The sequence below is a fragment of the Fringilla coelebs genome (genome assembly GCF_963513975.1).
Source record: "Fringilla coelebs genome assembly, chromosome: 27".
In the NCBI taxonomy this organism is placed as follows: Eukaryota; Metazoa; Chordata; class Aves; order Passeriformes; family Fringillidae; genus Fringilla; species Fringilla coelebs.
The window spans coordinates 3,099,490-3,113,642 of NC_140053.1; the positions used below are offsets into that span (position 1 = coordinate 3,099,490).

The following is a 14,153-nucleotide window of genomic DNA, read 5'->3' on the forward strand; positions in this document are numbered from 1 at the left end:
ATTGAATCTTCTTTTGTTCTCTGGGTGTTGACTGATGGGGAGGCTGCGCCCTGCTCTTGGTGCCAGAGGAATGGGACGCACAGAGAGGGAAGAACCTCTCTTGCTTCTCAGGGCAGCACAAAATGGGGTCAGACGGCAGACTCAGAGGGTTCTGTGAGGGAGGGGAGAGGGTCTGGGAGGAAGGGCAGTCCCACTCACCTGTACAGGAGGCACAGAGGTGCCCTCACCCCTTTCTCACACTGTCACCAGCACCATCTCCAGCTCCACAACCTCAGCCAATACCCATCCCCACACAACAGGGAGGGAACCACATCGGGCTGCCTGGCAGGGTGTGGTGTCAGGCTGTTGTAGCCACACTTTCCCCTTCCCAGCTTGGCAAGGGGCTGTTGGAGTCCACCCTGAGCTCCCAACAGCAGGGAGGGAAAAGCCCAACCCCGGGCGGGTGCGTAACCACCACAAACACCCTGCTCAGGCCCGGGCAGGCAGCAGCTGTGTGGGCAGGCAGCAGGTATGCAGGCAGGAACGCCTGTTTGTGCTAAAGCCACCCTGAGATCAGACACACCAGGAACACAAGCAAGTCCCCAGCCTCAGCACTGAGCCCCTGAGGAGCTGTTGCAAGCAGCAACACTCCCCTCAGGGCGTCACAGATGCCTTCACAGAGACTCCAAGTCTAGCAAGAAATCAGGCACCCAGGGAGAGGAGCCAGCAGATGGCAACAGCACTGCACACAGTGCTCACTGAATTGTTCTGAGCGGCATCAGGGAAGCTCTTCTCCCAACTGGTCCGTCTCTGGCTGCCTGGGGAAGCCAGCAGCATCAGTCCACCCCACACAGTAAGCACTGGGTGGTCCCACAGGGATCCTGAGCACCTCCAGCAGCTAAGCAGTCCAGGCACAAAGAGCACCACACCAAGGAGGTGCAGTGGGGGCCACTGAAACCCACACCCCACAGGCAGCCCAGGCTCCAGCATGACCCCAGGTACTCCATCACCAAATCATTCCAAACCCTTCCTAATTCCAGGATTTTAAGGAGATCCAGGACGAGGAAGAGGCACTGAGACCTTGGGTAGCAGATGAAGGGCACACAGGCCAAGGCTGTTTGTACAACTCTACTGACAGGCTCTGTGACCCAGCCCCTCAGCTGAGGGGGGCAATGGGTTCCAAATGCAGCACATCTCCATCCTCAGCCTCTCCTGAGCACAAATGGTGCTGCTGGCAGCACAAGAGGTACGGATGGAGCTGCAAGGGGCTGCTCCTTCTTCCACACTGACTCCAGGGTGTTGGGGTCTCATAGTCCTTGCAGCAGTGACAGGAGAGCAGCATCTTCCAAGGCCATCGTGCTCCAGGGACAGAGGCTTTGTGTTCATGAATTCTGGAGCACCATCCCAAGCCTGTCCCACTGCAGAGCAGAGCTCCTCCACACACTGTTCCCCCACCTTTTCCCATCTTGTATTGTAGAGTTTCCCCAGAAGTATCAAGCAAGGAATAATTCCCACAATTTTCCCTTAAGCTTTTTTGAGCACACTGGAGCCAAGTGAACAGCAGCAGCATCACTGTGAGGAGAGCAGCTGTGCCACACAGCCCAAGCTCAGGAGCCCCATTTCTCCCTCCTCAGGAAGGAAGGGCCCCATTTCCCTACCAAGGTGTGGGACATACCAGGAGAAGCCCAGCACAGCTCAGCTTGCACCAAGAACTGCTGTGCTCGGGACCAGTCCCTGCTGCATTAAGAAACATGAACATTGTTGTTATGATAGGTTTATAAAAATTTTGTTTTAATCACACAAAACTGAAGTTTGTGATGAAGACTAAGTCAACAGTTCCTCTTAAATACCAGGATGCATAAGACACTGCATTAGGCACTAGGCAGCAGCCAACATCAGTTAGAGTCTGGCAACAGAAGCCATTTAATACCTCCCTTCATTCTTTGTGGAATTACAGGCTTTTGCAATACAGGTCATTCCCACCAACAGGTTACCCAAGGTTTCCCCCACCCCACCTCTGTACAACAGTAAACCTTGTGTATTCCCACCAGAGCAGGGTTAACAATATTAGTGGCATCACAACCATCAAGAAAAGGACAAATTTCTATACAAGATTTTTTGCAAAAGTTGCAACAGGATTAGTGCATTACGACAGAACCGAGAGGAGAGAAAAGAAGAGTTGGCATGCTGGAGTCCAACACAAAGAAAGACAACAGGCAGCTCGTTGGATGTACTATATTGACAAGATACTGATTGGTTACATGGAGAAACATACAATACAAAATACAGAAGAAACCAGTTTTGCTTCCCTCTGCCCCACCCCAAATACTCATCGTTGATTTGGTCAATAAGTGGCCCAAGAGCCGGAGTTTGTCTCTAATGCTACAGTTTAGTGGTTGTTCTGGGCACATCATACGGGATCAGCCTCAGCTCTTACAGACAGGGAACTTTAAACACGTGTCCCAATATCCCTTTGTTTCCCATAGTGAACTACAGTGCTGTGGGACCTGGCTGCTGCTGGCCTCACCTGCGGGACGGCCACGCTGGCTGGGCAGACACCAGCTCCTGCATCCACCACCACCAGGAAGAGGGAAGAGCAGAAGTTCATATATTAAAAAAGTGACTTAAGACTTAGAATTGAATTAGTATTTGTACAGAAAGGTGCAGGTGGAAGAACTCCCTCCAGCCTATGATCAGAAAGGGATGGAGAATCACAGCGGCGCCGGCAGCAGCCGCCCTACGGTAAGTGCGATCGTTAGCGTGGGTTCCAGTCACTCCTCCAAGGGCTCGTGGGCTGCAGCAGCTGCTCAGTTGCTGCAGCACTGGCTTCTGCTGGGCTGGCTGCTCTCCTGAAGGTCCACCACCCGATTCCTGCCCGGGCCACCAGGAGCGTTCTGGGGTTCGTTTTTTGGCAGTTTCTTGGCTAGGAAGAAACGGGATGTTAGCAGGGTTCTCCAGGGAGGGCAGCCTCCTCACACTGCATGCCCCAGGCTGAGCCCTCACTGCCAACAGAGTCTGGGACAGAACAAACATGCATTTTGCCACCCCTTCCTCAGCTGTGGCTGGCATCACACCTCCTCCCATCTCCATCACCACCCCAGACACAGGGAACCTTTGCAAGGCTAAGGCTCCACACACTCAAGGAATGACCAATCACACCAGTGTGGCAAACTGCCCCAGTAAGAGCCACCAGCCCTGGGTGACACAGGACCCTCCTGGGCTGCAGTGCTGGCACTCAGAGCTGCCCCAGCCCTACACACAGGCCGTACCTATTGCCATGAAGATTTCATTCACATTCATCGCTGTCTTCGCTGACGTCTCCATGAACAGCAAGCTGTTGTCATCTGCATATGTCTGTGCATCCTACAAACAATCACAGCAGAGTGCTAAAGGCAGCCTGGCAGGAGGCCCGAGCAGACTTTATACACTTCACTTGTCAACACACCAACTGCTGGAGAAACACTATGTCCCACCCTGGGCCAGAAATTCCCTCCCCTGTTCCTGCTCCCACCTGGCCTGGACAACCCAGGGACATGCTCCAGCAGCAGCCCTGCACAGCCAGTGTCCCACAGCTGGGCTGGGACACAGCCTGAGCCACACAGCACCTGGGAGTTGGGTCAGCTGGGAGTGTCACCCATTGCAAGGGCACCACAAGCAATCCTGTGTGAGGGCTGGGTAAGAACCTCTCCTGAGCGCTTGCCTCAGATGAGGTAAGAGCTGTGAAGAGCAGAGAACAAGCTAGGAATGATTCCTCACGTGTCATGTACCCAGAAGATGCTGTTTCACACCCTGCAGACATCCCCACATGAGTAAGGCAGCAAAGGAGGCTGAGGACAGAAGTTTGTGCTCTGTGGGCCTCCTCCACATTCACAAGGACTTTCAGCAGCCAGGGCCACATATGTTGTTACAGAAGCAAGGGCACAGACCCTGCTCAGTGGCATCCTGCAGTCCTCAGCACAAAACCTCACTTTCATTCACCCTCAAAGCACATTTTACATAGCTGCCATCTCCCTCACTTAAGCAAAAAATATGCTTTCCTGACCTGCTAGGGTAACAACTTCTCTGGATTCTCACTCACCTGGAAGTCCACAGCTCTCTTGTTAGCAAGGTCTGCCTTGTTTCCTGCTAGTGCAATTACAATATTGGGGCTAGCCTGCCTCTGCAACTCTTTCACCCAGTTCTTGGCTCGTACAAATGTGTCCTGGAAGCAAACAGGAGGCAGCAGTCAGGAAGGGCAGCCATGTAGGAATCCAGAGGGCAGATATGATTAGAACAAGGCTTTCCTGTGAGAAGTGTCCTGCCCCTGCAGCACTTGGCAGCAGGATCCTTTATCAGCTCCCAGCCTTGGCCGGAGCTCAGGAAGAGGCCGTGAGCAGTTTTCAAGAACTTGGCAGCCCCAGCCAGGTACCTGCAGGGCTCTGAGCAGGACACAGTGGCAGGGAGCCCCTGGCAGCCCCCCAGCCCTGCCCACACTCACTGTGTTGGTGATGTCGTAGACCACGATGGCAGCCTGAGCGCCCCGGTAGTACATGGGGGCCAGGCTGTGGTACCGCTCCTGCCCCGCCGTGTCCCAGATCTCAAACTTCACCGTTGTGTCATCCAGACACACTGTCTGTGTGAGGAAGGCAGCTGCAAGAGAATGGGGTTTGCCTCAGCTCCAGCAGGGCCCAGAGTCACCACAGGAGCTGAGAGCAGCTCTGCTGCCACATGGGAGCGAGCTGAGCCCTGGAGAGGCCAGTGCCACTCGTTGTGGCAGCTGCAGCACTGCTGTGTCACAACCCAGAACCATCACACAGTGACAGGAAAGTGGCCTGGAGGGCCCAGGCAGCAGCCCAGCCCCTGGAGCATCCACAGTGCCAGACCCTCCCAGCAATCAGAGCCCAGTCGTGGCACAACAAAGATCAGACCTGGGGAGTACCAACAACAGCACCAAACTCAGCCCACTGACAGCACACAGCCCAGGTTAGTTACTGGTCGTTGTCCCAGTGAGTCTAACACCACGTGTTACACCCAGCACAAAGGCACAGGTCTCAGACACAGACTGAGGCAGAGCACAGCCCTACACAGAGGGGCATTAGGCCCTGCTTGCCAGTAAACCACACTTTCAGCTGGGCTTGCTCCCTGCACAGGTGACAGAGGGACAAGTCAAGCCTTTTCTCAGGACAGCCCCCAGTACTGCTGCTCAGAGACCCACGGGCCAACCAGCCTTTGGTTAATTGGTGATACCTTGCTAATGATTTCAAGCTAATAAACTACTAGACCTGAAAGCACCATGAAAGCAGTTAACAGAATCAGGCTAGAAACAGCCCCAAAATCCCAGGTCATGGTCTGAAAAGATAATTAAGGGCTATAAACCAAGCTGAAGGCCTCAGTTCCAATTAAAAGCTGTAGCTGAAGCACTGGAAACAAAGCCTCAGAGGCAAAGTGTGGGGTTGCCATAGCGTTATTCTCTGCTGTGCTGATCATTACACCAACAAATTGTGAACCAAGAGTTAAAGCATTAACTGTTTGGCTCTATTTATAGCAAAAAAATCCCAGACCAGACCAAAATAGCCAGTCTTGCTTCTGACACCCCAGACTGCTCCAGCAAGGTCAGCACCTCCTGGCCACAGGAGCTGGCACTCACCTCCAATTGTGCTCTCCTGGTACTCGTGGAACTGCCCCTTGACGAAGCGCAGGACCAGGCTGGACTTGCCCACCGCTGACTCGCCCAGGAGAACAAGTTTGAACTGGCAGATTTTGTTCCCAGCAGCTGGTCCATTCGGTCGGGCAGCTCCACCTCGACCTGCCATTGTGGTGGTCTAAGTGCAGGAGTGCCTAGAGTTAAGGATGCTGCAGGTTCTCCACCTGTAGGCAGGTTGCAACTGGAAGAGGAGGTCAGAGTTAGTGACACGCTCAAGGGACCAGCTGTACCAGCTCTAGAGGGTGGTTTGATCTGCAGCCACCATCAGCACAGACTGGTGGTGGTTCCTTCCCACAGTGTGAGCACCACAGAGCAGCTCCTGCCAGGCAGCAGCCCCTGCAGCAGGATCTCAGTCTGCAGAGCCTCCCTGGAAAAGAGGTAATGGTAATACAAGCTCTCCTCCCCACCAGTGGGCCCTCCAGCACTTCCATCCTGTGTGGATGTTGCACACACCTTGCCAGGGTGAGGCAGGTAAGGAGTACCCAGCATACAGTGGGTGTTACTCTAGAGCTTTGTCTACTCAAACAGCAATTACTCAGTTCACAGAGGTAACTGAGCTTGACCTTTAGCTCTCTCCTCCTTTCCTGAGTTCACAAGGAAGCAACTTCAGACTACCAATGCTGTACAGAGCCATCCCAGTGCCACAGTGGCAGGGGGCAGCTCTGCAGGACATGAGGCACTTGGACAAAAGGAGTTTCTAGAGCTGTCTGTTTGTCCTTACACCACAACATTCTGCACCTCCCAGAGGGCCCAAGGATGGCTCTGGAGCCAGGCAGGTGGTCTGCTACAGGGGGGGGCACCTGAGGAGGTGCCCACCTGAGAAAGGCACCTGACAGCAGCTGCTCTCTGGGCACAGGCTGTCCCCTCAGGGGCTGACAGCAGCTCCCACTCCTGCTGCACACCAGGAATCACCACCCAACCTGATCCAAACAGAGGCAGCACCTCATGCTTCCCACACCCACCCTGCTGCCTCAGCAGCCTTATCCCACAGCATTCCAGGTCACCAGGCTACTGTTCCTCACATGGACTGTTCAAAGCCAGCATGAACAGACAGCATCCCCTGGGATCAGCACTGCCAACCACTCCCCAGCACCAACCTCCCAAATGGTGCAGAAGCACAAGACCATGGCAGGAACAGCAGGACAAGCTGATCTGCATCCAGAGTTTCCCACGAGTGAATCCCAAGGCCTCCCTAAGCACTAAGCTCTGCTGCCTGCAGAGAACAGGAATGCTTTCCAAGTACACAGTTACAGATTTAGACACATTTCCTGTAGCCTTCACAACTCCCACTTCCCTGTGGATGATAAATGCTACAGCTGACTGCATCTGCTGTGGATCACCACTTTCCCTTCTACTCTCCTAAAGCAGGCTGTTTGTTGAAAATGCCCCAAAAGCCAATTTCTCCTCATCCTGAGAGTACCCCCAAAGAAACTCTGGGTACATCCTGCATTTTCCCAGCAATTAGATACCCATGAATAAGAAGTTTAAAACAGGTCAAACTGGAGCAGAGTGTCCTGTGAACAAAGCTCAAGCCCACTCAGCACAGAGAAGAGTTTCAAACAGCAGCTTTCCAGGGCAAGGCCTGTCCAGCTGTGACTGCTTGAGGTTACTTTAACTATGCCCCAAGTTTAAACAATCCCACAGTTTGACAGGGAACCTCCAGCCATTTCAGAGCTACTGGAGCCTGTGAGTGCCAGCAGCTGGAGAACCCAGCAGCTTACACAACACAAAGCACTTGAGCATACCCTGACCTAGAGACATCTCACCTCAAACTGCTCTGAGCAGGAGGCAGTCAGACACCAGCTGTTAAGTCACCAGAGCTGGCAGGTAGGACAGAAACAGAGGAGTAAAACTTCTGAGTGCTGTGGGATGTTTTAGGAGCCAGAGCTGGGAAGTCATTGCTCTGAGTCCCAGTTTTGGGTTGAGCAGTGAAGATATTGTAATTCAGAGCTGGCTCCTTGCAAGTAGCACAGTCAGGACTCCCCTCCCTCTGCTGAGGAAGGGCAAACACTGTTTGACAGGATGAGAAAGTTTGATGTAAAACAGACCAACAACTGCCTTTGCTGGACAGTGAGGGTGCAGCATTTGTTGCTCTGGTCAGGAGCAGCTTGGTCACCACCAGGCTGAAGAGGCTCAGCAGCAGCTCTGCATCTCTACCAGCCTGAAGAGGCTTCCACCTTTTAGAGTTTCCCCTCTAAAAAGAGCTTGCAAGGGAACAGCTTTGGTTTAACCTTGTATTTATAACTCCCTGGGCAGTCTATCAGCTCCACTGCTGCTCCAGACCAACATTCTGCACAAACACTGGGTGAAATCACAGTGTGCCTGAGTTATGGCCTCCTGAAATCTGATAGCGGTCATTCCCAGAGCAAAACAAGGAAATGAGCTTGTTGGCATCCTCAAGTCTTAGCCTGACCTATATTTCACAGATCTTGATGAATTTTGCCATCTGCTTGTGCTATAGGAGCTCCAACAGAATTAGGTGAGCACATCTATGTTGAGCTCCCTGTGGACAGCCATTGGTCAGGGCAGGCAGGGCAGCAGCCAGAGCTGCTCCAACTATAGACAACTTCATTTAAGATCATCATCTTAGATGATCATCACCTAAGGGTGGTTTGATGCTTGGATACAAGATTACATGGCTTCATGTTCACATCAGAAGTTGCCATATCTTTCAGATGTTGGAAGTGGAATTTAGAGACCCTAACTGGTCACTGGTGGCCTTGGGCTAAGGACACACCCAAGACCTGATGGTCACAGGAGGAAGCAAATAACCAAAGGAAGTGCCCAGCAATGCTGCAGACAGCAAGCACACTCCCTGGCAGGACAGGCATTTTCTGCCAATGCCAAGATGTTTGAGGATTCCAGTCAGGCAGAACTCAGCTCTGCAGCAGCAACAGACAGCTGAACTACACAGCCTGAAGCTGTGCTAGATCAGCCCACAGCCACCAGTGGACACTGACCTGAGGAACAGGGACTGCTCCCTGCTGTGTGAAGCCATTTCTGGGGCTTGGGGAGCTGCTCATGCTCCCACCTCTTCCAGCAGAGGATTGGGCATTCACCCCTCCCTGCTCCCCACAAGAACCCCAGCACTGACACTCGAGCCATGGGTCAGGCAGACCAAAATAACCCCAGCAGCACCACACAGACAAGGGAAAGCAGCTGAAGTCCCAGCTTGTCATGCTAATTCAAGCTGTCAAGGCCATGAAAAGGAAGGGCATGGTGGGGTACTCATGTAATCAAGATTAACAGGCATTAATTTTCCTTCTTATTTCTTTTAACTAGTGAAACCCAGCAGTTGGGAGATCACAAGAGCCATGAAAAGGCTCGTGCTGCTTTGTTTACCTGCCCTACCCACCTCCTGCTCACTGAAGCACACACAGGAGCTCTGCATCCCACAGCACAAGCACTGATTTTTTTATTGTGAACTCTTAGCATAGTTTCTTGTTTGCTTTAAGATCAAAGCCAAGTATCAATTCCTGACGCTGTCCCACAAATGAGAGCTCCAGGTCTATCACTTCTGCAGTTTTTGCTCCTCCAAGCCCTCCTCTGCCTGCCAGGGTTTGCTGGAGGGGGCTGTACACATCCAGGAATATTAAATTCAAGAATCTGAGTGCCCTAAATGAGAAAGCACATGCCATGGCTGCTGCACTCCCTGCCTGCCCAAGTGCAAGACCATTCTCCAGAGCTCTCAGGATGCACCAGAGCCCATTTCAAACAAACCTACCCAGAACAAGAACACAAATCTCTACATGGGAATTACTCTCAGATCCCCAAGTTAACCCCTGCAGGAGACCTCACCACAGGGAAGCTGCTCATTTAAGGTGTCAGAAGTTAGAGAATCTGATATTTTTGCCCTGTGTTCACCCAGTAGCAAAAACTACTCTGAAAGCTGAGGATATTTAGAAACCCTATCCTGAAGACTCTGGTTACCCAAATGACTGCTGCTGCTCTCAGCTATGCAAGGAGTTGCTTCACTGGAGATTTGCTGGCTCAGAACCAAAATACTCAAGACAAAAGCCCCAGTGAAGTATTTATCTCGTTAAATAGCTGACAGCGTTACATGAATTCCTTGGCAAAGGAAGCCCTGAAGTTACCCAGTGGTTTTGCTTCACCTCACACTGCACAGGCAGCTGGCCCAGGGCTGCAGATCAGCTTCAGGACATGGAGGCAGGAGCAACTTCCACAAGCAGGACCAGCAGAAAGTGTGGGTCCACCAGAGCCACACACGGCCCACACACAGCCCAGGCTAGCACAGCATGGAACATCAACCTAATATTCCAATTCATCAAACTGATTAATCAGAACAAACCTCCTGGGCCTGACTGCAGAAGGGTCCTGGCTGCAGAGAAAGGAGGAACAGACTCAGCTGCTACAGAGGAGAAGAACCAGGAAACACTCAACCTACAGAGCTCAGTCCCATCAGTCCCAGATCCAACCAGGCTCATGCTTTACCTGCTGGTCTCACTCCAAGAGTGCATGAGTTTCAATACTCTGCCTTTCCACCTTCTCCCTCCACAAAGAATGAGCCCTCAGAGCCCTGATCAGCAAGGACACAGTCTGGAGCTCAGGAACTGCTCTGAACTGGGCCACTCTCCACTTCAGCTGGCAGGAGCTGCACTCCAGCCCTGAAGTGCAGATTCACAGACCCAAATCAGCTCAGACAGCACTTTCAGCAGCACTCCCATGGCTGTGACTAACTTATCACAGTGTAACAACTTCTCTGTGCAGTCCCACGTCCAAGACTCACAAAGATTTGGACATGCTCACTTTAAATTAGAGGTAAATAGGATTTCCATCCCAAAGTTGAACTATTCATTCAGCTACAGACCTGAACCAGTACCATCTCCTTCTCATGCTGTTGATACACACATCTGTTTCCTGACATTTGCACATCCATGGCCTCTGGAGCAGCCCCAGCAGCCAGCTGTTTTCCAAAGCAGCTTTTCCAAAACAACTCTATCCCCAGAGATTTCAAGGCCACCACCCTGCTGTGACAATCCCTCCAGCACAGACTTCTGTGGAAGAGTTTTTACATCACCTCTATCTCCCATTAGCTGCCCCCTGGCTCCCTGTCCCACAGTGGCTCCCTCACCCACTTCCAGTTACCCTCAGCACAGCAAGGATCAACTCATGGATGCAGCCTGGACTGACTTAAATGAAATAAAAGCATCAAGGTTTTAATTGTTCAGCAAAAGTTGTTTAGCTCCTGTTCAGATGCCCTCAACAGACACAGCTTCACTTTGACCAGACACTCAGCATGCCTTGGACAGCACCCATTATTCGGTCAGCAAGAAGGCAACATCAGCAATGCAAAGCAGCAAACTGCCACCTGCACTGCAAAGAGTCTGTGACCTTCAGAATATCTTTCCCAGACTGCACAAAGATCTCCTGCCTCAAGCAGCTCCTTATTTGGAGTGCTACCAAAGCAAAGCAAACATGAAAACCAGTGTTTTCTTATCTGTTTATGCAGAGTTGCTCCAGCAGCTCGTTCCTGAGCTCCAGGGGAGGACAGCACTCCCCCCAGACTTCAGATGAATTTTGTACCTCCCCAGTACTGTCACATCCAGGAAGGTTTCCTGTTTCTGGCCACTGTCTAAGTGTTTTCAGTGTTATTCTGACAACTTCTCAGGACTTGCATAAGAGGCTGCAAACTTCATACCCCAAGGGAAGAAAACAGCTGACTCCAACATTTCTACATTCTATCCTCTTTTAAGTCTGCTGACAGGAATACTCTGGGCTACACCCACTTCATTAGAAGCGTTCCCATTTCATTTCCTGTGTCTGAAAGCACTTGGCATTCCTTCCCCCTCCCTCCTCAGGGAGATGCCATGACCACCATCCAGAACTGTGCAGCAGCTGAAGAAGTTTGGATGCAGAGCTGATGAATGGCAGGGCCTAGAGCAACCCTGGAGCTGATCCCTGCTGAGATGCAGGAGGGCTTTGCTGTGATGGAGATAATCCCACATCTCAGCACAACAATTTGGCCAAGCACACACACACATCACCAGACAGTTCCTTTACACACTGCCCAACTGTCCAATTGGCTGGGAAATCTAAAAATTGGTGAAATCTCAACCTGGCAAACCAAAACCACGACACCAACACTTCACTGGTTTCACAGGCAAGCCAAGTGTACTCTAGTAATGCTAAACTACATAAATGTTTTATCTCACTATATTTATATCCACATGCCAAGCCAGCCTTTCCCTCCTGCTCTCCAGTAACTCAAACCCTTCCATGAGTCCATCTCACTTTGTCTGGGTTGTTCCATCACCTGAAGAGGCATCAGCACCCCTTAAAGAGCCTACAGGGACCCCTCACTGCCTGCACAACCTGCAATCAAATGTCAGCTAAATCAGCCAGAGCATCTTAGCAGAGAAGGCCACCCCAGGAGCAGATTTTTGGTCAGAGGGTATTGACTGTTCCAGCAAACTGTTGTGACTCATGAGGGGTCTGAGGTGATTTCAACACTGAGACCCAGGTATGACCCCAAACATTCCTGTCCTTCACCTCCCAGATCCAGCCAGGCTCGTGCTTTACCTGCTTGCCTCACTCCAAGAATGCATCAACATCGTCCTGTAGCTGCCTACAGCTACAATCCTGAATTCTTAGCCCTTTTCAGACATAGTTCTTTCACTTTATTACCCAGGTGAGCTGAAAAGAAATGTAAAAGACTTTCAGAGTCAAGGCAGCAGTAGACATCAGTGGGTATTTGCAGGAAGGTCCCTCAGACTGCATGGCAATCAAGACAATGGACTGAGCTGGCTTTTTTGGCCCCAGCCAAAGCTCAGAGGAGGCTCAGGAGCCCCAGCAGAGCACAGGCCCAATGTGAGGCTGTAAACAGGGCAGCTCAAGTGTGCTGACCCTCCACACAAAAAGCTAAGAATAGCAGATGCAAGTTGTTCCACACTAGACTTAAAATAGTCCCTCGACATGTTCTCCTCCCCAGCTTCCCTGCAGGATTGAAAACAGCCAAGGTCAGAGCTCCAGCAGCCACATCCCAGGGCAGCAGCAGCTAAAGGTCAGCTGGGCTGGGGTCAGCGCTGGGCTGGGCTCCCTGCAGCTCCCAGCACCACTCCCAGCTCCTGCCCAGCCCCAGGAGCTCTGTCAGCACCCTGAGCATCACCAGCAATAAGGTCTGAGCAGTTTCCCCAGGATTTAGCAGGGCAAACCTGTTGCTCACGCTCACAGCTGCACCCCTGCTGCAATCCCACCAGGCTCTACCCCCAGCTCACACACCAGGCTCTGTCCTGCTGTGACAGAGCTCCAAGGACAGCCTTGCTGGAGATCCCCTTACAGACAAGCCACAAAATGTCCTTGCAGCCCCTGGGCCCTTCAGGATCCTGCAGCCCCATGGGTTTCCCTTCACAGGAGCCCTGGAGGGGCACAGGGCTGGGCTCGGCAGCAGCAGCGACCCAGGACAGGCTCCCTGGGGCATCTGCACAAACCGAGTCACCTCCCTCGTCTCACCTCCCGGGAACCCAGCTGGGCCCCCAGCGCCCGGAGCTTCCACTCCCCCCTCAGAGGCTGAGCAGCTACAAAACACAATCCCACCGTGAAAAGCCCGTCTGTCCCGGCACCACACCTCCCCCAGCCCCATTCAACTCCCACCCAGCCCCGGCTGTGACAGACGGGAACCGGGGAACAACCCCACGGTACCGGCTGCCGGTGCTCGGTCCCGCTGTGCCGGGAGCCGCTCCTGCTCACGGGAGGAGCCTGACCCGAGCACCCACAGCGCCGCCGGGACGCCTGCCCTGAGCCGGGCACCATTCCCCGGGCTCCTCTCCCGTTACCGCTCCCCACACACCGGTACCGCCAGGCCGGAGCCGCCGCTGCCCCGCCTCGCACGACACGCAGGGCCCCGCTAGGCCGGCGCACGGCGAGGCTACCCGGCCACCCTGAGCCCCCGCCCCGCCGGCGGCGGCGCCCGTCCGCTCCAGCCCCGGCATCGCCCCGCCCGGCACAGCGGCGCCACCGAGCCCCCGCTCCGCTCCCGCCACGGGGCCGCCCAAGCGGCGGGGCCCGGCTGCCGCCCGCGGTCGGGCGAGATCCCGGGGAACGCGTCCGCACCCTCGGGCCGAGCTCTGCCACCTCGGGGCGGAAGGCGCGGGCGCGGCCGCACTCACCGCCCGCAGCGCCGCTCCCGCCGGTGCGTCTCGCAGGCCCCGGCCCTCACTTCCGCCTTTGCCCGTTCCGCTTCCGGGCCCGACCACTTCTTCCGCCCCCCGCTCGCCCGCCACAGGCAGGCGCAGCTGCCAATCACCCCCTCCCGCCCCGCCCCCGCCCCGCCCCTTGGGTGAGCTATGCGTGACGTCATTGCGCTCCGCGGGGATTGCTGGGAGTTGTAGTCCGGAGGTGTCCCGGTGAAACCGGCCCCGTGGGGGATTCGGGGGGAGACGGGCAAGGCGGGGCAGCGGCGGACGGAGACTGAGAGGAGCCGGGGCTGGAAAAATAGAGCCTTTATTTCTCGGTGTTGCGGGAACGTGGGAGA

The 14,153-nt window shown here is 53.8% G+C and overlaps 1 protein-coding gene across 1 annotated transcript; it reads right to left on the reverse strand.

Annotated features, from left to right (window-relative positions):
- Nucleotides 1-1,787: 1,787 nt before the first annotated feature.
- Nucleotides 1,788-13,857, reverse strand: RAB5C (RAB5C, member RAS oncogene family). The gene is made up of 6 exons (XM_084222308.1): nt 13,789-13,857; nt 5,606-5,843; nt 4,457-4,608; nt 4,058-4,180; nt 3,249-3,342; nt 1,788-2,902 (listed from the first exon to the last, which is right to left on the reverse strand). Exons 2-6 carry the CDS (start codon nt 5,769-5,771, stop codon nt 2,787-2,789), a joined length of 651 nt encoding a protein of 216 aa, XP_084078434.1. The 5' UTR covers nt 5,772-5,843; nt 13,789-13,857; the 3' UTR covers nt 1,788-2,786.
- Between the last annotated feature and the right edge of the window lie 296 nt (nt 13,858-14,153).

Bases quoted from the DNA above. Each gene is read 5' to 3' on its own strand.
- RAB5C (XM_084222308.1), bottom strand. From the start codon at position 5,771: ATGGCAGGTCGAGGTGGAGCTGCCCGACCGAATGGACCAGCTGCTGGG. The intron at 4,609-5,605 runs GTGAGTGCCAGC...ATTCTCTTGCAG, and splicing joins CCAGGAGAGCACAATTGGAG to CTGCCTTCCTCACACAGACA. The intron at 4,181-4,456 runs GTGAGTGTGGGC...GTTTGCTTCCAG, and splicing joins TCTACGACATCACCAACACA to GACACATTTGTACGAGCCAA.